At 40.7% G+C, this 25,060-nt stretch overlaps 1 protein-coding gene across 1 annotated transcript in view; it reads right to left on the bottom strand.

Annotated features, from left to right (window-relative positions):
* The window catches only part of LOC122792929 (carboxypeptidase O-like), a 392,520-nt gene extending 378,553 nt beyond the window's left edge, over positions 1 to 13,967 (bottom strand). Inside the window, exon 1 of the mRNA XM_044060502.1 lies at positions 13,771 to 13,967. Within this exon, the coding sequence (XP_043916437.1) occupies positions 13,771 to 13,856 (86 nt within the window). The 5' untranslated portion in view covers positions 13,857 to 13,967. The remainder of the gene's footprint in view (positions 1 to 13,770) is intronic.
* Positions 13,968 to 25,060: the final 11,093 nt, after the last annotated feature.

The raw sequence follows: 25,060 nt of genomic DNA, 5'->3' as shown, positions 1-25,060 counted from the left end.
TAGGTGTCTGGTTTATGTGTATGTGTCTGCATGCACACAGTTCCACCATGTGGCTGCCATAAACGGGGATTTGTGGGACAGCCACAGACTGTACCTGCCAGGCTTTACAGATCACCATCTCCGGCCATGGATACAGTACCTGTGCCTGGCAGGGGTGCTACTGACAGTATCAGATACTGAGCCAGACTGAGTACTATCCTCAGAAGTAGACATATGTACACTGGACCCAGGTCCCTGCTGGGAATGTCCAGAGCCATGTGCACGTGGTCTTCTAGGACGGTCTATGGACAGCCCACCCCCAACATTGTTGGGGCTGGTACTGGCACTATGGGAGCAGCTGTGACTTGAGGGACATCCGTGGTGACTGCCAGCTGCTGATGTTGCTGGCATACATCCACATCAACGTCTCACCCATCCCGCACTGTCCTGACGCATGGGCATGACTTTGCGGAGGACATCTAATGTCTCACCCCAACATCTATCCATGACCTCAGTGTAGTTACGGATGGTACCTGCTAGGTCATGGATACTGTCATTTAAAGCAGTGTTATGTGCCCTCTGTGCCCTTAGTCCCTGTCTGGTGTACCATTCCATATGTGCCTGTGCCTCCATGACAGCCTGGAACATGCTTGAGGTTGTAAGACCTGTGGCATGTCTGCCAGGGGCATGATGACCAGCAGTGCTCCGACGAGAACCCCTTGACATCTGCCTATGTGGTACCGTTCCAGACCTCTGGGTATGGCTGCTGTGTCCGGATGCATGTGCCATAGGTACCACACTGTCCTGGCCATTGCTGACTGTAGACTTTCCCTCAGCTAAGGGCATTGGTGATGAGGGATGTATTGGCAGTATAACTGTGTGCATGGATGGGCTGGACAGCTGTGTACTGTCGATTGGTGGCCCAACAACAGGCCCTGGCAAACATGTCTGTGCCTCAACACACCTATCCTCATTATCACTGTTTGTGCCAGTGACATCAGGTTCCATGCTGCAGTGAACCAGCCCAACCTCAGCACCTGTGAGAGGAAGACAGGAAACACACTTTATGACCTGTACATGATGTCAGAACACATGAACAAATGCACACATGCACACATGAACACATGCACACATGAGCACATGAACACATGCACACATGCACACATGAACACATGCACATATGCACACATGCACACATGAACACATGAAAAGATGCACACATGAACACATGAACAGATGCACACATGAACACATGTACACATGAACACATGAACACATGCACACATGCACACAACTACACTCCTCACTAAAGCAGAGACACACACACACACACACACACACACACACACACACACACACACACACACACACACACACCACCAGCAATCCAGAACATACCCAATAGTGGTTGATGGTGGGGTACAGTATCACAAGAAAACAGTCATATCACACATGTCAGCATGCAGGATGTGTGTTGCTCAACAGTATGCAGTGTGAGTGTAGACAGTCCTTGCTGATAACAGTATACATGGCTTTGATGCGTGTGTTGTTGTTCAGTGATTGGCCTTACCCTGGAACGCAATGTGTACATGGACACAACATTGCTGTGCAAGTATTACAAGCTCTTCAATGTGCTGTGCATCATCACTCATAGGTATACATACCATGGCTGGATGTTTATCTGGGTGTCACATAGATATCCGTTACTGATTAGAGCGTCTGTGTCTTTAGCAGATAATTGTAGACACAGGTTTAGCTCATGCATGCTATGTATGCACACAGGATGAGTGGTGCGTATATACCTGATGGAATACCATTGCTCAACATAGCCATTGTACAGTAGTTATGGTGAGTGTAGAACATATTGTGGACATGCCAGTGCCAGCCATGACATGGCATGCTACAGCACAACTGCAACATTAAACATCACACATACCCAATGTGTGTCATGTGACCTATACACTCAATAGCATTACAAGACATATATGTGTCACTTTGTGCAAATGGTGATTGCTATGCATATTGTGTATAGGTGCATATGTTTGCACACACACAACATTGAGGTGTATAGCAATGAATGCTAATGCTATGTGTAGTACTGTGATTACTGTAACTGGATGGCTTGTTGTACCATGAGCCATCATCATGCAGCATCATGTGGTCACTCAAGGCTACTTATGTGTGCCAGACCGGCACCTATCATGCTGTACCTGAACCGCAGTACCATGGCTACATTCACCATTTCACAGCCAATTGTTACATGGGTTTGTAAGGTGCCCAATAGGGAGCATTGCCTAACATGAATGTGTTGTGTGTTGAAGAGTGTCGCACTGCCCCATGATAGGCCTCTACCTCTCAGGTATATTATGTGTGCTGTGTGGATGACATTTGGGATACTGGAGTGTGACCTTACAGCATGTGTCATGTGTAGCATATTTACATGTACTGCGTATGACGGAGTTGTGTATGTCGTGTGCATGTGCATTGACTGCCTATCCAATGTCCACTATAGTGTAGCCACAATTGTTTGGGATGCTCTGTGTATTGCATGTGTTGGAGGCAGCCACTCATGTTACTGAGATGTGCGTAATCTCACAGCAAACATGCGCAGCATGCATTATGCGTAGGTGTGTTACATGTGTACATGGCTTACACCTCACCTATGACATGCACATTTTATTTGCAATATTAAATGTAGAACACACTCACCAGCATGGGTCTGCTGCCTTGCTGTCACACCAGAGGGACCTACAAGGATATGAAACAGTCAGTGGCAACAACTGTGGCATTGCTACTGTGGGTTTGCAATCTTACAGTAGCACAATGGTTGACAGTCACAGGCCTACATATCATGTTCCAAATTATCAGTATTGAACAACACCAGGCTCCACATCTTCTAACTACACAGTACACATCTCACATATGCATGATCTAACAATAGAAGTAACAGTAGTCTACAAATATGCCATCTTACCTGCATTCTCCATGTGATCTTGCTGGGGGCTCTGGCCTCCATGATAATACATGTGTGCTGTTGTTGTTGTTGGCCGGGAGCCCCCAGGCTCAGAAGCAGCTCCTCCACTCTGGTAAGGGGGGGATGGGTGGCAACCCCACCACCTGTGGCAAGCTGTTGCCTATGGACATCAGACGCACGCTGCCGGACATGTCTAAGTAAATCACTGCAGTAATGTTGTACCTGCTCATATGTCCGGTTATGCATGCCTATGTCATTTATCCTATGGACGACATCTTACCACAGCGCAGTCCACTCATGCTGGTCCTGGCTGGTTCTTGAAAATAGCAGGGTGTAGTGTTGGATGAGACAGGTGGTTAATATCTCATCCTCTGCATGACTATAGGCAGGATTGCGATGGTGTGCCATGACCCTGGAAGACAATGAAACAATATGTGTGAGTAAGTCATGTGGCACGCTTAACATTCTACAGTACAGATATCACTGAAATGCCATAAACAGCAAACTATTGTCTGTCAGAGGATACACACTTTCAATACCACATATCAGTGCTCAACCCACAACTGCCTGACAGTGCCTGAAACACTCTATATATTAAAACATTTTCTGCACAGCAACAAAGAGAAACCACTATGTAAGACTATGCAACAGTACATGGCACACTGTATGTGACACAATGTACCACCTAGCCACAGGAGGTATATATCAAGCTAATGCATAACGAAATATGTAATCCATTGCATTGATTGTAAAGTCCAGTTACAGTATTACTAGTATACCACACTAGTTGTTGATGGAAAACCTCTGCGTACAATATGTGCACATTCATGGATATAGGTGGCATACTGCTGTACTAGACTATACATGTTGCTAGTTATGCAGTTATATCCTGTAACACATATATGACTGAGGGCATGTTACAGGCATACCCACACACACATCATACATACATACAGGACACAGAGGTATGGCAACCCAGATGAGCTTTATGTGTGCACCATACAGTACTGTGTGTCAGTACTTACAAACCCTATGCCTGAGGTATGTAATCTGTGAGGACTACAGGGAACACACAAAACAGTGTTTCCAAGCAATGTGGACATACACCATACTGTGCTGTTTAGGCCTACAGCTTCAGGTAATACTACAGTTCATACAGGGGTTTGATTCACCGGCAGTACCAATCAATGAGCATACATGTACTGCTTTATCCTCCAATGGCACACCCCAGTTAACACAAAGGGAAAAGGGACTATGTCAGACCGTATGCCATACTGCTTTTTCAGGCTAGCAATAGCATACACATCTTTTTCTGGGATCAGAGCTAAGACACATAATACCATGACAGAAACAGTTTCCCACTAAGCTATCCCACATATACACAACTGTGACACATTCACCAACAAATTCACCATCACACTCAGTCAACCTCACATAGCAATTATTGCAACAAGTACATGTGGGTGTGTATTGGTTCATAGGTAGGTAATAGGCTATTGACCCTAGGGCCTATAGAAGCCTAGCCAGATAGTACCCTGGCCTTTGACACCCAAGTAATTTAATTTAATGTGTCCCTGACAAGCACAGCCACAGAGGTAATTTCCGGGATGTATTTCCTATCTCCCATCCAATCATCAAGACTATTCATGACGAGTGCTACTGAGGAGCTTTGTTTGCTATTGATAGGTAGTTTGTTCCAGAGTATGGGATGTCTCTGAGATAGGAATCTATCCCTCCAGCATGTTCTGTTTATTGAAGTGACAAGGTTTAGGTCCCTAGAGCGTGTAGCTCGTAGGGATTGTGATCTGTTTACGTGGAGCATGTCCAACAGCTCTGGGTTTGACATAGCTTTGTATGTTAGGCAGAGGCCACCTCTGGGTTGCTGGTATGTGACACAGTCTAGCTGTGGTTCTATGAGATGGTCTGCATAGGGCATCTGTTTGAGGACAGTATTACTCTTTGTGAGGTATGTCTGTGGCCTTTCCAGTTGCTGTAGATGTCTTGTGAGGTACATACCAGAAGTGGCATTGTACTCTATAATGGGTTTTGTGAGTGATGAGTAGAGGGGAACACTGACCTCTTTTTCCCTGGATGACACAGCTTTTGTGATGAGGTGTGCCATGTAGACAGATTATATGACTAGTGTGGCACTGTGATTATCAAGGGGGAGACTACTGTCCACCTGTGTCCCATGGTCTCTTATCACACCTTCGGTGTTAAGTCGACTACCACATATGTGGTAGTTCATGGATACAGAGTTTTTAGCAAAAGGGATGCCAATGAATTTCTGACATTGAGCTTGAGGTCATGGCTTTGTCACCAGGCATCTGTCGCAGTAAATATTACTCTGTCTCTCTCTATACATACATATATATATATATATATATATATATATATATATATATACACATACATATAAACATCCATTGGTGTACATATAGATATACATATAGGCATATATACAGTACAACTTTCATGGTGGGAATATCAATTATGCGAAGTATGTGAGGTATACAGTTATGTAATGATATTGCACAGTCTTGTGCCAAATACATTGAAGGTGTTCTGAGCCCATGTGGCTTTAGCAGGCCTCACTGGCTGCAACACTGCAAACCTAACAAATGACACCCACAGCGTTTAACCACCACATGTCATATACCAGCACTGTATGTGGTCTTGTTTGCCACACACTACTACCTACATACATATATGCACATAACAACCTTCACCAACATATATATGACCTCCCTTCAGAAACAGTTGCAGTATGTCCCTTGCTCTATGCACATGTACAGATGCTAATATATATGACACAGATATATCTCTCTGTATGTGTGTGCCATACACACACAAGGTCCACACTGTTGTAAGTCCCTGGACCTCACAGCTGACCTGTTGGGCCTTGCTGCAACATGAACAGGTGCCACATGTGAGCACACAGTAATATTAGAGGGTGTATACATAGCTGCAAATGCTACATTAGCATACTAGCCTGGTACTGCAGTTGCCAGTGCTAAGATACATGTTGATATGACTTTCATGCATGTGTTACTCTCTCACATCCATGGTTATATAGCTGTATGCATTACTCCCTCAAATAGCCATTGTCCACACTACTGTACAGACCACAGATAACATGGTTCAGATGTTTGACATTTAATGCTGAGCTACATATATCACAGTTATGTCCCACTGCACACAGCTACACACTGATTTGTCCATGGCAGTAGTTATGCAGGGCATCTGTGCATAGATACGTACTGCTGCCACATATTGATGTTTCAAAGTATGTAGAGTAGTCTTCAAATACATCTACTACATGCCAGTAAATACATATCTGCTACATACCTTTCCTTTGTATGTGTTCGTAGTTTTCAGTTTGGTGTGTCTTTGGCTTTTTTTTTCCCTGGTGTGGGTGGGGGTGTGTGTCTCTCTCTCTGTCTCTGTCTCTGTCTCTGTCTCTCTCTCTCTCTCTCAGCATCTGCAATGGGATGATTGCAAGTGTGGCCAGCAAGTACAGCCTGCTTTTATAGGTATCTGCACAAGTGCATGTGATGGCCTCTGCACCAATTGGTGGTCACCATTTGGTAATTGCATGCAGCCTGCTGTGTGGTAATTGCAGTACTAGCTGTCATAGCAACCCAATGCTATAAATTGCTATGTCAGGTAGATGTAGCCCTTTCAGCTTTCCAAAGTGGGGCCCATGCTTGTTTGTTGTGGACACCTTTGTGTAAGTCAGAAGGTTGGTATACTTCTTATATCTGAAGGTAGGGGTGTAGCCAGTGATTTAAATGTTGTACTCAGACCTGAATGTTGCCACTTCCACTACACAGTTGTCAGTGTAGAATTGTACTCACCCCTACAAATGCTAACACAAGATACATGGGAGCATGTAGTTTCTTTTCTACTTATACAATTAACTGCCATACAAAAGTAGTTATTGAGATGTATTCATTTGGCACATGAACTGTTTGTGAACTGCTATACTGTGAATATTAATTTACTCACTTTTGAACAGTTTGTGCTTTTTTAGTGTTGACATTAGCACAGACTGCTCAAGGAAACTGGACAAATTTCAGTACTGAGTATGCCTACCAACATCCTTGGTGGACCTTGAACACACAGGTATATTGTACATTTGGGTAGGGGTGCAGAAGGACAGAGAGCATTATGTATTAATGTGTGAACTTTATCTAGCTGGACTTAAAGAGTTGCTGTGTACCTGTTAGTTTACCAAGGCAAGTAGTTTGTCTGCATAGCTCCCAACTGTGGACCTATCCAGATGGTAGCCACAGGTTAGCCTGTTATTCTTTGTCTGTGCACCACACCGGTCTTTTCAGCACTGGAACAATGGCATTGTCGCAGTTGGTTGCTACCAGTACATGGCTACATCCCTTGGTATTTCAGTGTTGTACTCCTACATAAGGGTATGCTTCTGGAACTCCTTCCAAAGCTATTTGCACAGTGTGTAACAGCAGATTAGCTGATATGCCTGTGTGTTTCTGCCTCTGCAGGCATCTCAAACACTCAGGTACATATTTGAACAGACTCAGGGAAAAGTAGGTAGAAGTGGGGTACACCTTTACAATATTAGAGACATTAAGTTGAGACTTTGAGAGAACCAGAGCATATGGATTAGTACACATTTCCTGAAGTACAAGCAGTGCCTAACTCTTACTTATTGTCATTATTCATTAAGTGTAATTCCCCACCTTTCTGCTTAACATCAGTACCTTCCAGAGGGTTTCAGAGGGACATAGCTAAAACCTGTCTCAAATTCAGGGACATGCCTGAAAATTAGTCACAGTTGGGAAGTATGGCCTCTGCCCTAATCAGATATGCTAGTGTTTGTCCTGCTATGATACTGTGTGGGGGTTGTAAAGTGCTGCTGTAACATTATTTCCTGCTAGAATAGCTGGTTCTCTTTTCACAGTCATGTAATGCAATTCCACAAGAACTGCTGGTAAAGATCCACAGAACAGGATTTGTGTTATGGCATTCCTATTTGTCCTTTACATTCACTCATTCTGATGCATGATATATTTATTTCAGCACCAATTTGTGGTATGTTTACCATGGCTTAGTGGTACTTCATGCAGTCTAGTGTGTACAGGGTTCGAGGCTGACAGAGGTGTTTTATTTTGCTGCTGAGCAGAACAAGGGCCCTGACATACAGAGTGACTAAGGCACTTTTAAGCAGTTGTAAGCAGGTTTGCGCTGGTTTGCATGATGCTTAGCTAAGCACACACAAGCGCAGACAGGCACACACTCGCGCAAACCCGTTAACTACTGCTTAAAAGTGCTTACTCCTGCTAACCCCCGCGCTCATTTCTTTGAAAGAAAAGAAAATGGGGAGATAGAAAAGTGGTGCAAACGGGACACAAAGAGAGGAAGACAGATCAGGATGTGCAGGACGGGTGTAGGGAAGGCCCATAGCTGCCCATTTCTTTAACAGCAACAGCTGTGCATATGCAGTAAATTTGGAGGGAAATATGAAACCTTCAACCCCTGTGAGAGGGGCGAGGACAACAAAGTATGTTGCACTGCCAATTAAATATCAGTTTATGTGTCCAGCGGACATGTGTGCAAAATGGGCAGCTATATATGGGGCGTAATTGTTTTTTGGGAGCAGATTGCCCTTTTTTCTTTTTTTTCAGGTGAGAGTGGAATGTGGGGTAGGGGAAGTAGGTATATTTGGGGAGGTAGGTTGGGGAGGTTAACAGACAAGACAAACAAGATGCATACAGGGGTGGAATATGACACATGTGGTGGGTGAACACCATTGACGGGGAAGGATGTTTGGAAATCGCAAGCCCATGAGCCCACAGATGGTAACAGTGGAACTGAGATCCCCACCCATGGGCAGTCACCACTGTACCTTCGCAGCCCAGATGGTGGCTATGCTGGGGGCTGCGTAGGAGGGGAAGGCTCACCTGTGAGTCACACCACTTGTGCCTCAAGCTGGCATAGAGGATCAGCGACAGAACGCTCAATCTCCCTGCGCACCACAGCCCGGACCATTCGGAGGGTGATAGGTGACCCTCCTCCGCCCATGCTTGCACGGGGGGGTGATGAGCCCCATCCCCTGCAGTGCTTCCACCCGAAGGTGGCACAGGGCCAACGGAGGAGTAGGTCCCAGGCTGGGCACCGGACCTGCTGGTGCCAGATGCCATCGCCAGCTGAGGTGGGACAGGTGGGTCCACTGGGACCGGCCTTCCCATACGTTCTATGTTTAGGAGGATTTAATGAAAATATGGGTTAGTAACAGTCAACAGCATTCCCAATTAATTATAACTGCATGCAGAAGTATTCCCATTAACCCAACACACCAGAGTTCCAACAGTTGAACAGCAAGCATGACACATGCATATATGGGACAACAGTGGACATTACAACAGCATGCAGGTTTAATTGATGGCAACAGGCCACCAATATTGTGGTATTTGAACAGGGCACATGCATCAAAATAAATGCAGATATTTATAAACCAATAGGACATATGTCCCAACAAATGTTTTGAGATTAGACATACCCATTGAGGTGTGGAATTGCATTTTTTATGCACGTACAGTAGGGTGGAAAATGATAGCTCTATTAACAACTTATATATCCTTCTAGTTTACACCACATTCCTATTAACTGCAGTTATATGTCCCCTACATGTATTATTACACTACACAATTGTCCTTAGATCTTGAAATGAGTTTTGCTAGATCTTTATATACATGGGCTGTATCTGACATACAGACTGTCCGGGATGCAAATGTTACTGCTATATATTTTGTGAGTTGCTCAGACACACTACTGCTGAGATGGTACACTGACAGCTCTACTTTCATAAACGTATCTAGATATGTTTAGGTGAAATTATCAGTTATATGTTAACAGCTCCCTACATTTCTGCCAGCACAGTGACATTTCTGGGGAACACAATACCAAGCTACTCATGTGCCAGATTAACCTGTACATGCTGGGCATGTACCAACAGTTGAGGACTGTGAATATGCTTAAAAGCTACTGGCACTTCCTTCATCCACTTTATATGGGCCTACCCAACTGTGTGTTAACAGAGCTTAATACAACAGTACTGTTTCTGTAATGCAATAGTACATCATATCAAAGAAAATGACACAGACACACTCCAGGAATTATACCTTTATTAAAGACTTAAAACACTTTTCTTGAGGCTCTCTCATTTATTCTACATAACAGTACATGCAGAATACTTACTAACCTGCCTGGTGGTGCAGCCTTAGCAGCCTATCTGCATAGGCTTGCTGATTCGCAGCACGGACACCTGCAGCTGTGAAGTAATTGAAGTGATATTGAGACATACCTATCCATAGTATACACTAGAATAGCAATTCTTACATACTTAATTTCATGGCTACTTACACAGTAGTGGGGCATTTGCCATCTCACGGGCCTCCTGGATCCACTGGTCCAGTTGATTTGCCTTGCGTCTTTTCGGGTCTGCATGGTGGTGTCTGACCTACTCACCAGTCCAAGGGATGCCTGTGGTACTGGTGAGTTCATGAGCTAGACCATCCCAGGCTTCCGCTTTGTATTGGGTGCCCTGGTACTGGCCCCGCAGGAGTCTATCCTCATGATTGTGGACAAGGAGCCAAACCATTACTTTTGACTCCTCAATGCCCCAACATTGCACTCAAAAACGAGATCCCTCTCCAGCACCAGCCATTGCTGCCTGCAGATGGGAGCTGCAACCAGTTATGGCTAGTATTCCCGCCTATGAAGCTTAAATATGCATAATTTCCTGTACTTATTTGCGATTGGCCAGTTTTGAAAAAACACAGCTGAAGGTACACCTGCTTAGCAATGGGTAAACTTACATTGATATATATGTGTGTGTTGATAATGCATACTTATGAAAAGCTGTCATGGCTTAGTGGTTCAGTACTGCGATTATGGTGCACAGTATCCCGGGTTTGAGGCCTGTCATTGCTTTTTATTTCACTACTGGCCAGACTGGCTAGGAGGTGTGGCTATGTTTTACCGACTTTGCTCAACTTTGCCTGACATTGCTCTACATTGCCCACTGTTGCCTGACGTTGCACTGGTTAGCACAGTGCACAGCTACATGCAAACATCTGCTGTTTGCACTTGATTGCGTGATGCGCAGCTCTGCACAAAGCTATTGCGCTAGTTAAAGCAGTGCTTAGCTATGAGCAATGCTATTGCGCTAGTTAAAGCAGTGCTTAGCTACGAGCAATTCTATTGCACTAGTTAAAGCAGTGCTTAGCTATGAGCAATTATATTTACATATGCTTAATACTGGTAAACTTTGCTTAGCAGTGCTTCACATTGCTTAAGATACATTACTTATGCCTCCATCAGTATGCATAACCATTTCACCTTCTTATGTGTATATATATAAAATTTATTCACTACTGCATAGGCCATTTCAATGCTTTTTACTGAAATTTAAATGATAAATATCAGGGATTATTTTTATATACAGATTTCCAACAGAAAATAGAAAGGGGAGTGATGGGACTCGAACCAGGAATGCCTCTTCTTTGTGCGAACACTCTACCACTATGCTATCGCTATTTTGCTTTATTTGCATATAAGTTTCTTATTATCCTCTTCGATGTCTAAACTGCTAACTGTAGCTAAGCAATGGGCAAACCCGTGCAAACACGCGCAAATACAGGTAGCTATATCGGGAATAATAAAAAAAAATTTAAAGTTTTACATTTTATAATTGTACAGGAGTTTAGAATGTGGGGGAGTGTAGTGTTGGGTATGTACACATTTGAGCAGACTCGCTCATGTCAGTTGACATTTCCCTATTGTGTGACTTGCAGGGGCGTGGAATTTTGGACTGCTCGGCAGTCTGACACACCCCTTACACTTGTGCATGTTCCGTATTAGACTTAGAGTTGAGGCAGCGCACCCTCATTAATATGCATGGCGCACAGCCGTCTTACTCTTACACTGGCGTTTCCATGTAAGACTACTTTAGTCTTACACAGAGGATTTGTGAATCCTGGCCATTGCCTTTACTGATAATTTTAGATGTAGAAATTCCCATTTTCAGTTTGAAGTTAAAGAGATCTTTCTTTAACATTAGGGCAGGAAGGATGTGAAATTCATCACCTAGACATTTAAGATTGGCAAATCCATCCATCCATCCATCCACAACCCCTTCCCATGTTTTTACACATGAGGTCAGGCTGTCACTTTAAATGGCAAATTATTTATGAATATTTAACCTAGTTTTAGATAACTGGTTTTCTAAAGTTCTATATTCCCCAGTGATAGCTATTAGGCAGACTTTAAATTGGCTAATGTAGGCCCTGAGTTTGTTAGTTTATTCGTTGAACCATTAAATCCAAAGGAAGTGAAGGAATGACTGTACATAAAGATTTGGTGTCATTGGTATGCATGTGGTAGGAATAATTTGTTTGTTACATACTCAGAAACAGCTTTATTATTGGATTATAGTTTTGATTTATAAATAGTATCACAAACTATATGTGACACTTTAAGTTTCCATTCGACAAGTAAGAAGTGATTAATTTCAAATGCAAGATAATATACAATTAAAAATTGACATCTTTCAAGCACATTCAAATATAATGCATGAATTATAGTTTCTTAATCTCTTACACAGGAATACTTGGTAAGAAAAGTTCTTTTAAAGACTAACACTTGGATGAATTCTCTTTAAGTATCAAATATGAATATACTAATGACTTACATGCATCATAAGATATGTGATACACAGTAATAATTTTTTCATAATGCTACATGATTTATCAGAACTAACTTTATTGCTGATTTCTGCACAATTAACGTTTATTCATATTTATTCATACATTTTTTGCTAATTTTGTGGGTGGAAGGCACAAGGGACATTTTCAACAACAGCCCAAGTCAAAGATAATACAGACATTGAAGAGATGCAATTAGTAATAAAGGAAGGCAATGTAACTCTTCTATAAAAAATTAAGCAGAGAGGGGGGGAGAGAGAGAGGTTCTGCAGTAATGTTGTCAAGCAATAAAAAGATTAGTAAAACAGTTATATACTACACAACTTTTAACAAGCAATGCTATCTAATAAAAGGCAAATCAGTTCAGTGTTTATTATGTGCACATAGTGGCAAACAGCTTTGGATAAAACAAAATCAGTCAACCACAGTAGGTGTTACGCAATGTGATAGTATTACCTTTTAGATATGTGTCTTATCCCCAGTGACACCCTCTTCAATTAACACACAGCACTTTATAACCACTTCAAGTGTAATACATAAGTTTGTACTTTAATTTCAGTAGTAGTCAGATATTTCTGAGAAGGATCATGAATTTCTATTACTTAGACAGATAATGTATCAGTGAATTACAACCCCCTTTCCTCATTACACTGCAGATTATGTTAATTGTATAACCTGAGAATGGAATTTAGACATGACAATTATTTTAATTTCAGCTCTGAGTAATAGGTGCAGTGAGAAAAAGAAATTCAATTTCCCAACCGCTTTGCATGAAAATATATAAAGTACTACAGCATATGACACTATTTTTGCTGCTACAACAATCTTTCAATCACCACTGGAATTGTCTGTGGGAACGGAGGAAGGAGAAGTGTACAAACTCCACTCAGATAGCATATTTTTCTCCTTAGAAAGATGGAAGCTGTTAAACAAACAGCTGAACCAGCCACACACAACAGCTAGTAAGAGAAGATACATATATAGCCAACAAAATTATGTCACTGCCATTCACCCCAGAGTATCATGGGTACAGGGAGAACAAGAAAGTTTGCCAAAACAAACCATGAACGTTAAACTTACCCATCATATCTAAGCTTTGCTGTCTTAAATAACGAAGGAATGAAAGCCAGAAAAATAGTACTCCACAACACTTGTTTCATTTCCATCTGTACAGATAGTGTCTTTAATTAATATGGTCTGGGACGGGCTGCAATATTGCTTCTATTGCATGACTATAACTGCAGTGCAAGAATAAAGTGCAAATAATAAAACCATTAGCTATTAACTTACTGAAAAAGGGTGGTGGAAGTTGGCCTCTTTCCCTGAACTTTGGAACACTGGACATCAATACTAATGCTACACAATTATCAGACATCAAACAGCTGTAGATCAACTTGTGAGATATGGTTAGATAATGTCAGACCTTGACAAATAATATACGCAGTATATCATTCTGTCTTAAAGTACACAAACATATGTGTATGTACTAGCCTCAGAAATGATACAATGTTATGAAAAATAAAAGGGGTGGCTTCAATTTCTGTTGGCTATGAAGACCCAAAGTAAAGCAACACCAAGTTTTTAATTCAGAAATAACCCAATGAAATGGTTGTACATTAACATGCTGTGTAAAGAATGATGTTTGCAGATACAAGCAGTCCTGGAAGTAGAGCATGCGCAAATGACAAGTCAAACCCTGCTTACTGAAAACAGATGTCCATAAACTCTGGTCAGGTTCAGGTTTTAACCTTTTGGACAGTAACTTTAAGAAACATTCTTCATTTAAGAAATTATGCCCAGCAGGCATTAGTAAAGGCAGCATTACACATCATTAGGTATCATACTAACAATTCAATTACTTAACTCTGAAAAGCTATTATAAACCACGCTTTACCCTCTTAAACTTTTACCATCTCGCATAAGTGGCTCATTTATGTCTCCCCTCCTGGAAGAAACCAAGAGCTAGGACTATGACTGTCATACTGTGAGAGGCTAGTATATGTGACTTTCTTATTCTCTCCCCTTGCTGTGCCAAGCCTAAAACAATTGCACACTTCTTTAAGTCCTGGTGACCACATAATAGAGTCTGGGGCCTTCCCCTAGAGGGCATTCCTGCAAAATAGCTAGTCCAGCACCCTGCCCCCAAAATGGATGAGCTGGTCACAGCTGTTACAGTGTTTGGTCCTTTAACTGAGATAGTTTTGTCTGGGTGAGCTGGGGACAACTATTACAGTGTTTGGCCCTTTAATTGAGCAACTTTTGTCTGGGTGAGACGGAAGCAGTTCTTGCAATGTTTGTTCCATTTGTCAACCACTTGAGCATGATTTTGTCTGTCTCTGCCATGGAGCCAGTTTATAATAATAATTTTTAGGATGCATGAGTAAATTTAAATACAGGTTTAAACAGTAGTGCTTCTTGTTCCTTACAGTGTATTACATATCCTTTGATATAGAAAAAAGTAATATTAGTTAGTCTTCCATAAATCAACTTAAATAAATATATAGACAGTATGATGTCCATGCACTGGCCCAGTAATCAAGGCGCCTCAATCCTCACCACTAACATCAGTGTTAGGCGTGCACATTGGGGAGATAACAAGTACACACACAGTAAAGTACAATTTCCACTTAAGAGCACACAGAGATCGCAGTCAGTCTGGGGCTGGTTTCTCCCTTTCTCTCCAGATCTCCAATAAGACTCCCCACTGACACAGTTAAGGGTCCAGATATCAGCCTAGTGGTCAAGCTAAAACCTCCAGCACCCTCTCTGTCCAACTAGTGCTACGTGTCCCTGCCCAGGTAGCTGACACATGCACACACACACACACACACACACACACACACACACACACACACACACACACACACACACACACTTACTTTAAGATTTGCTTTATATACAAACACACAGACACTCCTGGGGAAAGCTGGCACAGGTTCTCCAACTATGCCCCCTTTCTGCCCAGACTATAAGTTAGTACAGGCTGCCACCAACCAATAATATCAGCTACTGCAAGGCCCTTCCCAAAGGGTGACCAGTATCACTGTGTAATGTTACTGTTCTCCAAATAGTAAGTGTGACTGAGCAGCAAGACTATTGGAGAGGCTTGGATAGTATCACTAAGTACATGCAATGCACTCTAAAAACTTAAATTATCTCTACACAAAACAGCCACAGTTGAAAGGTTTAAAATATTTAATAATAAATAGTAAAAACACAAGACTAATCTCATCAATTCAAAACAGTGTTAATCAAGAATTCAGAAATCACAGGAAACTCTAAAACAATATTGTAGGATAGTCTGACATAAATATAGAAAACAGCTAGACTAATCTGACTAAATTCCTATCTAACTCTAAGAGAAACTATATCCTAAATAACTTTACTTACAAGGCAAAGTGCTGGTGAGTTGTTGTCAGCTTCAGACAAAATCCAAAATGCTCAGTCTTTCTCTCTGAGAAAGTCTTAAATTGATGATAACCAGTACTGTTGAGTCGTTTCACATTACATCATTGTATCACTTCTCCTTTAGTTCCCAGGCTAACAGAAACTCAAAATGTACATTTCTTTGTATACTGCACCTGGCCAGGAAGGCATAGCAATAAAAGACACTTTTAACATGTAAAATCTAGTATTTATTTCTGTCTTAATAACAATAGAAAGAATTTGCTAGCCCAGACATCTTGTCTCTGAGACTGAGATCAAACAGACTTGTAATTCTTTACTTAACAGCTTTCTTCCAGCAGGGTGCACTGTGGTTACATTTTTGAAGTTCAGCATATAACCAGTTTTCTTACATTTAGTTTTCTTACATTTGTAAAAAGCCTGTGGATTATATTAATATTTACAATGACATAGAATTATCTACAAAATTTTATCTAGCTAGGCTACCAGCCTTCACAGACATGTAAAAATACATGAACTCCAGCACCTCAGGAAGTAGAGGACATAGGTGGAGGTGAAGAAGAATGTCAGCATCTCAAAATAGCATGTGTGAGGACTACTAAACAAATACGTGGCAGAGTCAGGTATGAAATTAAGGTACATAAGAAAAGCTGGTGTAATGCAAAAGTCCAGGAAGTTATCTAAAGAAAGAAGGAATGCAGGAAAAAGTGGGAGACAGAAAAGTAGACCAGGCTAAGAATGAATACTGGTTGGTTAAAGAGGCTAATAAAGCAGTTGAAATAGCAAAGAACAAGGCATAAGTGTAAATATCGCAGCTTCTGGAAAGTGGCTCAGCAGATGGCAGAAATAGGTTCATAGGTTCATAGATGAATCCATTCAAGCTTACATTCACACTGGCAGACTACACAAAATGTTACTCATCTCACACATGCTCAGTAACTTATATGCATGTGATGTCTAGCTACAGTGGTTGACTAGGTTCAATATACACACTGATCTGTATCCTCCCTCTTCAATTTTGTTTGACATTGCAAATTACAAGAACAAAGGCATATTTAAGAGCTAGACATTATTTCAACATTTCAACAAAACATAACTGACTTCAAGTCCAAGTTGCTGTGTATTTAGGATTGGGTTTGCAAATTCTACCTGATCTGGTTACACAGAAATTCTGACTGTGTTTAACAACAGGAACAGTCTGTGGGGATTCATTCAGTACTGGAACATCTTGGTTTAAATCAAAGTTGTTTGAAGAAAGCACACTGTCCTTTTGAATTTGAGCAGTTGATGAGTCACTCTGGAAATCAGAGTCATTGGCACAGGCAATCTGCTGTGGCATTGGTTCTGAGACAGGTAACATGTCTACAGTTCTGTCTGTAATGCATTCTTTCAGACTGTATGATTTAAGATCTTGGTTCCTCACAAATGTCCTTCATGATTCCTACATGAGCATGACCTTTGGATGTTTGCATTCTCACAACTTCTCCTTGTAGCAATGGTCAAAGGGATTTACTGGCTTTATCATAGTATAACTTTTATGACTGATGTTTTCTCGAAAGTTGAGCCTTGACTACTCTATTGTTCTTTGCATTTGGTACTAAGTATTGTTTGCTGATTGGAAGAGTTGTTCATGTTTGTCTGGACATCAGTCTTTGAGCAGGTGAACCAACCAAGTTTTCTCGAGGAATGTTTCTGAGATTGAGGAAGCTAAGGAAAAGGTCGGTACCATCTCTTTTGGATTTTTCCAAAAAGTTCTTTTTACTCTGAACTGCACATTCAGCTAAACCATTGGCTTGTGGATACTCAGGACTACTGGTAACATGAACAAAGTCCCAAGACTCAGCAAATTTCTTAAACTGCTGACTAGTAAACTGTGCACTATTGTCAGACATAACTTTGTGCAGACTACCATGGACAGAAAAATGCCTCTTCAATTTTGTAATGACTGTGCTGGATGTCAAAGTAGGAAGTATGTCAATTTCAAACCAATATGAGTAAGAGTCTACTAACACTAAGTAATGATAACCATTCCATTTGAAAATATCTGTAGCAACCATCGACCATGGTAATTCAGGAATCTGATGTGGCTGAAGAGGTTCTTTTTGTTGCAGTTTGGTGCTGTTGCAAATTGAACATGCTAGAGTTTCCTTCTCTATATCTTTAGACATAGAAGGCCAAATTATAATGCTTCTTGCCCTTCTTTTGGTTGAACCAGTACCTGGGTGACTACGATGCAAAATTTTGATATATTCCTGCTGTAATGCTTTAGGAATTACCACTTTTGGACCTTTCATGATGATTCCATCTTCCATCATGAGTTTGTCTTGTTAAGGAAAATACTGCTGAATGTCAAGTGGTAAACTGGTTTGTAGCATTGGCTATCCTTGACTGATATTGGTTTTTAGCTTCTGGAGAATTGGGTCTGAAACTGTGTGATTTCCTAGTTCATAAAGCCTTGATGAAGAAAGATTTCTGACTTCCATGACTTCAAAGCTCTGTTTCATTTTCATGCTGCTCTGTCATTTGTCTGAATGTGCATGAGAAACCATCAGCAAAGTAGAAGGGTTTGCCTTTTTTGTAAATAATATTGAAATTCTACTTTTGCAGTTTTAACATCTTGCATTGCAATTGAGCTGGGGCTGTATGCATTGGCTTTTTCAAAATTGTCACTAGTGGTTGGTGATCAGTCTCTGTTTGGATAGGTCTGCCATAAATATAATCATTAAACTCTGAACATGCAAACATTACTGCCAAAAGTTCTTTCTCTATTTGTGCATAATGCATCTCTGTTTCAGTTAATGTTCTTGGTGCATAGGCAACTGAAATGCCTTCTTGAAGACAAGCTGCACCAAGGCAGTATCTTGAAGCTTCACAAGAAAGAGTTACAGGTTTGTGAACATCATAACATCTCAATGTGGATGGACTGACAGTTTTCTTCTGCAGAATATCAAATGCTCTTTGGTGCTGTTCCAACCACGACCAGTTTACATTTTTGCATGTCAACTCACGTAATGGTGCAGAAAGCTCAGTCAAGTCTGGGATGAACCTTCCTAAACAGCTGACCATACCTAGAAAATGTTGTAAAGATGCAACATTCTCTGGAACTGGCATTTCAACGGTTGTTGTTTGCTTAGATGGATCTGGTTGCAAGCCAGAACTGGCAGACAAACGTCCCACATAAGTAATTTCTTTCAGTTTAAATTTACATTTCTGAGGATTCAAGTTGAGATTTACTTCACATGCACAGTCTAGAACTTTCCTGAGATTATTATCATGTTTGTCTTCACCACTGTCTCCAACAATAATGTCGTCTTAACTATAATAGCACTTGGATAACCAGAAAAAATTTGTTCCATGGCACATTAAAAGACTTCACTGGCAGAACTGATTCCAAATGGCTGTCTTAAAAATCTGTCTCTACCAAATTGTGTAATGAATGTAATTAACAATAAACATTTGCGATCCAGCGAAATTTGCCAAAAAGAGCTTTTTGCATCTAAGACAAAAAAAACAGTGGAATTTCGCATGAGAGCGGCTACTTCTTCTACTGTACGCATTGGATGATGAGGACACTTAAGTGCTTTGTTTAAGTCTCTTGGATCAATACATATTTGAATATCATCTGAGCTTTCCTTATGAGCTATGACCATGGAGTATACCCATTCATTGAGTTCTTCTGTTGGAATAAGGAGACCTAAATTCACCATTTTGTCGATCTCTGCTTTTACTTTACTCTGCATTGCTACTGGAATCTTTCGTGCTGGTCTGACAACTGGACTTACTTTATTGTTTAACTTCATGGAGTATGTGACTGGAAGTTTACCCAGCTCGTCTTTGAAAATATCAGCTATTCACTAAAAATACTGTGTAAAACTGTTGTTGTTATTCAGACTTATATGGTGAACCTCTTTATTAAATGAAATCTGTCCCATTCTCAGACTGTCTTTGAGGCCTAACAGTGTCTGCAAGTGTCTTTTGACTATGTAAAACTGCAAGTCATAGCTCTTTCCAGCAGAATGACATAAAAGAACTACTGTGTCAACAGTTTTAATCTCTTCATCACCATAAGCAACTAGTTTTGCACAAATCAAGTTTCTCACCAGCTTTTACTTTAGCAAACATTTGCACTGATATAACACTGCACTTAGATCCAGTGTCTACTTTAAGCTGTACAGGTTTCCCATTAATTTGTACAGTACAAAATATTTCACTCTTTTCTGACAATTGATAGTCTACTGTATTAACTGTTTCATTGATCATAGAGACACCATCAACATAGAAAGTTTGTTCACAGCTCTCAAAGTTTGCTACAGTCTCTATCTGATCTACTTGCTTCTCCAGGTACTCTCTTTTAACATAAGTTTGCAACACTTTAGACTTGCAAAGCCTTTTGAAATGATTCTACGCTTTACATTATAACATTGCTGACTAAAAGCTAAACACTATTCCCATTTAGGTTTATGACTGCCTCCACAGTTGTGGCAGTTAACAATGAGGTTAGGTGTGGCACTGCCTTTTGGTATATATTTCATTTTCATCTTAACTTTCTGCTGCACACTATCAACATTCAGAATAGCAGATACTGCAAACATGCTTTTCTCATTCATAAGCATATTCGTATGCTTTTCTGTAATCTCATGTATTTGACAAATCTCAGTGGCTTTACTCAATGTTAATTCACTATCTCAAGGCAAAATCTTTCTCACTTCATCATTATTAACTCCACATACAAGATGGTCTTTTATCAGCTCATCTCGTAGATCACCAAATCTGCATGTTTTTGCTTAATTTCTTAATTTGGTAATATATGCTGCAATAGTTTCACCAGGCTTTTGATTTCTTGTGGAAAATTTGTGCCTTTCATTGTAATATTTGTTTGAGGGTTACACATTTCTATAAATGTACATTTTAATCACTTAGAGTCTACCTGCATTTCTGCCTGTATCAAAATATGGCGGTTCTCCTCCTCCCCTGCATACACAGCAGGTGCATACACAAATGAACGTTCGCGCTCAATGGCCTTTGAGCCAGCTAAATTGAGCAGTATAAATGCTTTTGTGTATGTGTCCTTATCAAAAAGTGCAGACTGTATGAAAATATCATATTCTTGCTCAAACACTAGCCAGTTCTCAGTAGTAATAAAACAACATCAGTTCAAGTCTGAGAAATCCCTCTACCATAACAACAAATTGCTTTTAAACATAAATATAGTCCTGGTACTTGTAATTTTGCTCAAGTGCACAACACCCTATCTGAAAATGCTTTATTTTAACACTGCAAATACCTCAAACACTCTGAACACTTCGGACACTTTGGACAGTCTTAGTTACTGCAAAAAAGTCATACATTGGAAAAAAATTCGGACATCGTAGCTTTTTCAAACATTTTAAACACTTTAGAGATTATTTCAAATGCTTTAAATATTATGCTGCTATCTAGGACATTTCAAACATTTCAGAAATTATTTTGAACTCTTTGAATGCTATGCCACATTTTTGGTGACTGAAAATCATTTGAAAACATTTTAGTAACTTTGAATAACCATTGACTTGTTTGCGAGTTTGCTCCTGTATATTACTCCACTTCTAACTGTGTGATACGTGGTTTGTGAGCTGCTTCAACTTCAGATCCCATTCTGATACCATGTCGCATGTCTCATGTATTCAAATGAGATACTGAGGCTGGGCATGTGTTCAAGCTGTTTATTATATATATATATATATATATATATATATACACACATCAGGAGCTGTAACGTGTACATATACTTCATATTTCATATGCTTACTGACTGACTTGTTACTTCTAACACATTCACATATGCATTTCCATTCAAGCTTACATTCACACTGGCTGATTACACAAAATGGCACTGATCTCGCATGTGCTTAGTAACGTATATGCACATGCTGTCTAGCTGCAGTGGCTGACTAGGTTCAATATACCCACTGATTTACAAGGAGTATTCCTAGCAACTTCTGAATGAAGAAAACCCCACGGAAGCTGTACTGCTGCAGACACAGCATACAGTGAAAGAAGAAGAGCAGCACACCATAGAAGGAAGAACAGCGCAAAAGGAAATAAAGTCTGAAAAAGCAGCAGACTCAGATGAAACCAGGGCAGATATGGTCAAGATATCTGGTGAGTCAGGGGAGAAATGGCTGTTGAGGGTACTCATAGCAGCATGCAGAGAAAAGCATATCCTAGATGACTGGAACATTTGTATTCTAGCACCAGTGTAGAAGAACAAAGGGGACATTCACAACTGTCACCAACATACAGGTATCAAACTCCTGTCACACTGCATGAAAGTTCTGGAGAGGCTGAGTGATAAACAAATATGCAGAGCAATAAAATGTGAGACTGGAGATTTTCAGATTCAGATCAGGATGCAGCACAACCCGATGTTTGCAGTAAGACAGAAAGTTGAAAAGAAGCTAGAGATGAGGAAAGAATCCATCTGAGCATTCCTAGACTTAGAGAAAGCATATGACAAGATGCTAAAAAGCTGATTTGTATAGTCCTACAACAGTTCAAAGTCCTGGAAACATTAGTAGAATTAGTGTAGGCTATGTACAAAGGACCCAATCACACAAGTGCAAACAGTATTTGGACTCCCAGAGGTGTTCCCAATGGGAGTTGGTCTGCATCATGTTTCAGTTTTCAGACCACTGCTGTTCATACTGGTGATGGACAACATTAGCAAACAGGTCAGAGGGGGCAGATCAACAAAGTTGCAGTATGCAAATGATGTGACATTACAGGCAGACTCTGGATAAGAACTTCAGCAAATGATAGGGGAATGGAATGCAACACTGAAGGCACACAGGATAAAACTGAGCACAGATAAGGTAGATGAAATGGCAACAAATGAGGGAAATCAGAGAAAGTCGAGAACTGCGATAGAAAGGAGTATACTGGAATAGGTTAATAGCTTGAAGTATCTGGGAGGGGTGGTTGAGGAAAAGGGAATTCTGAATGAGGAGATCAAATCTAGCATCAAAAGGGCAGCAGCCAACTGGCAGAGTGTGTCAGGGATAGTGTGTGACAGAGGAATGTCAAAGAAGCTGAAAAGCAAGGCGTACAAAACAGCGGTGCAACCAGTACTACTGTATGGTACAGAAACCTGGGCAGTAAAGGCAGAGCAGTTGAGGAAGCTAGAGGTGATGGAAATTAAGTGCCTGAGAAGGGTGGCAGGATGCACACTGTGGTACAGATGAAGAAATGAGGATATGAGAGCAGAAGCACAAGTAGCACCAGCTGCAGAGAAGGTAAAAAGAGAACAGTTTATAAAGATTCGGGAACATGTGCAAGAAAGCAGAAGACAATCTGGTGAGGATTTGGGACAGACAGGAAGAAGGCAAGAGGAAATGAAGGCATGCGGCAAAGAGAAGAATGGATTGCGTGAGAGAAGACCTGCGACAATCAGGTATGAATGCTAAAGAAAGTAGGAGAGTGGTGCTGAATCGAGAGTGATGGTAACAGTGGACTCAACACCCCAAACCCATATAGAAAATGGAAATAATGGGGTTTATGATGACGTTGATTTAACCAAACCACAAAGTTATAACATGCAGTCATTGTGGTAGCCTCCATGCATATGTCACCTAATTTAACATTAGCCATTCCGTTCTAGATATTATGTTTTAAACCTAGGCCACTCGTAGGGAAGGATTAAAAGTTTGATCTATTAAACAACTGAATAAGTAGAAATGGATACTCTAAAAACTATAATCCTTCCAGCATTTACTTGCATTGATTGTCTTTTTTCCAATATTCAGCTGTTAATGAAACATAAAAGTATCTGCTGACCATGGCTCCCTGATAAATATTTGTGATTGCCTCACACAAGTGCAATCTCAGATGAACAAAACCTTGTGTTTGTGAAAATAATGTCAAAGGAAAAAAAGTGTTTTTGCAGGGGGCTTAGCACCCTCCCCCTCCAGTACTTAATATATACCAATGCTGAGGTCATATCTTTTCAGGGAAACAGCCATCCACGGCATACCAGTGATTAATTCTTCTGGGGAAAAACTGTCCAGTCGTACTCTGTAAGTGTTAATCACTAGTGTTTTTAAAACAAGCCTGGCTCCTGATGACCATTTTTCAGTAAAATGTCTTCCATCCACTGGATTCCATAGTAAGTTCCATAGTAGGATAAACTATATTTGAACACCTGTTTCTATTGCAGGGCTGAACTGGTTGTGCCTGTTTCTGCCTCCCACTGTTATTTTACCTTGAGCATATTACGTATGCTTTAACCTTGCCTGATTAATGTGACTTTAGATATCAGAAATATACTACTGTATTTATATCCTGTTATATTGGTAACCTGTGAAGTAAAGTGTGATCCCTTGTTTGCCTAGTTTCACAGATAAACTAAGCACCCTTCAAACTTAAGACAAATAATATGAAACATTCTTCACAGATCTACACCTGAATGAAGAGAACAGACTCCTAAAGTTCAAGTTATTATTGTACTTTGCAGAAGTGAATCTGCAACTGTACAGAGGAACATTGCTTTTGTATTCAGAAAAGTGTACAGAAAAAAATACACAATTCAGGGGTTCTAGAGAAAAAGCTAAATATATATGTCAGAAAAGTATTCTTTAGCGAAAGAGCAGCAGATGTTTGGAAAATGTTCATAGTAGATGCATAAGATGTGAAGTGCGGATATATGTTAGCCAGACATCAGATGCAACTTGACAGAAAAACAAAAAGGCAAAATAGATGACCCAGTCAGACTTCATCTATGAATATTTCATTCCATGTCTGACAGTCATAGTGTCTCAGAGTTTTAATTTTATACATGCTCCACCCTTTTGCCTTTTTTGTAACCTTTTCAACCTAAGCAAAAGTAAAACTGCATTTATGAGTCAAATGACAATGACACATAAATAGTTAAATGTTAATGCTAAACTATCATCAACCGGAGATAAGTAAAGACTTCTCAGCATGAGGGCTG

The sequence above is a fragment of the Protopterus annectens genome, chromosome 2.part0 (genome assembly GCF_019279795.1).
Source record: "Protopterus annectens isolate FY-2018-M chromosome 2.part0, PAN1.0, whole genome shotgun sequence".
NCBI classification, from domain to species: Eukaryota; Metazoa; Chordata; order Ceratodontiformes; family Protopteridae; genus Protopterus; species Protopterus annectens.
Note: the sequence above shows the minus strand (reverse complement) of the source record. Positions and strands in the feature narration are given on the sequence as shown.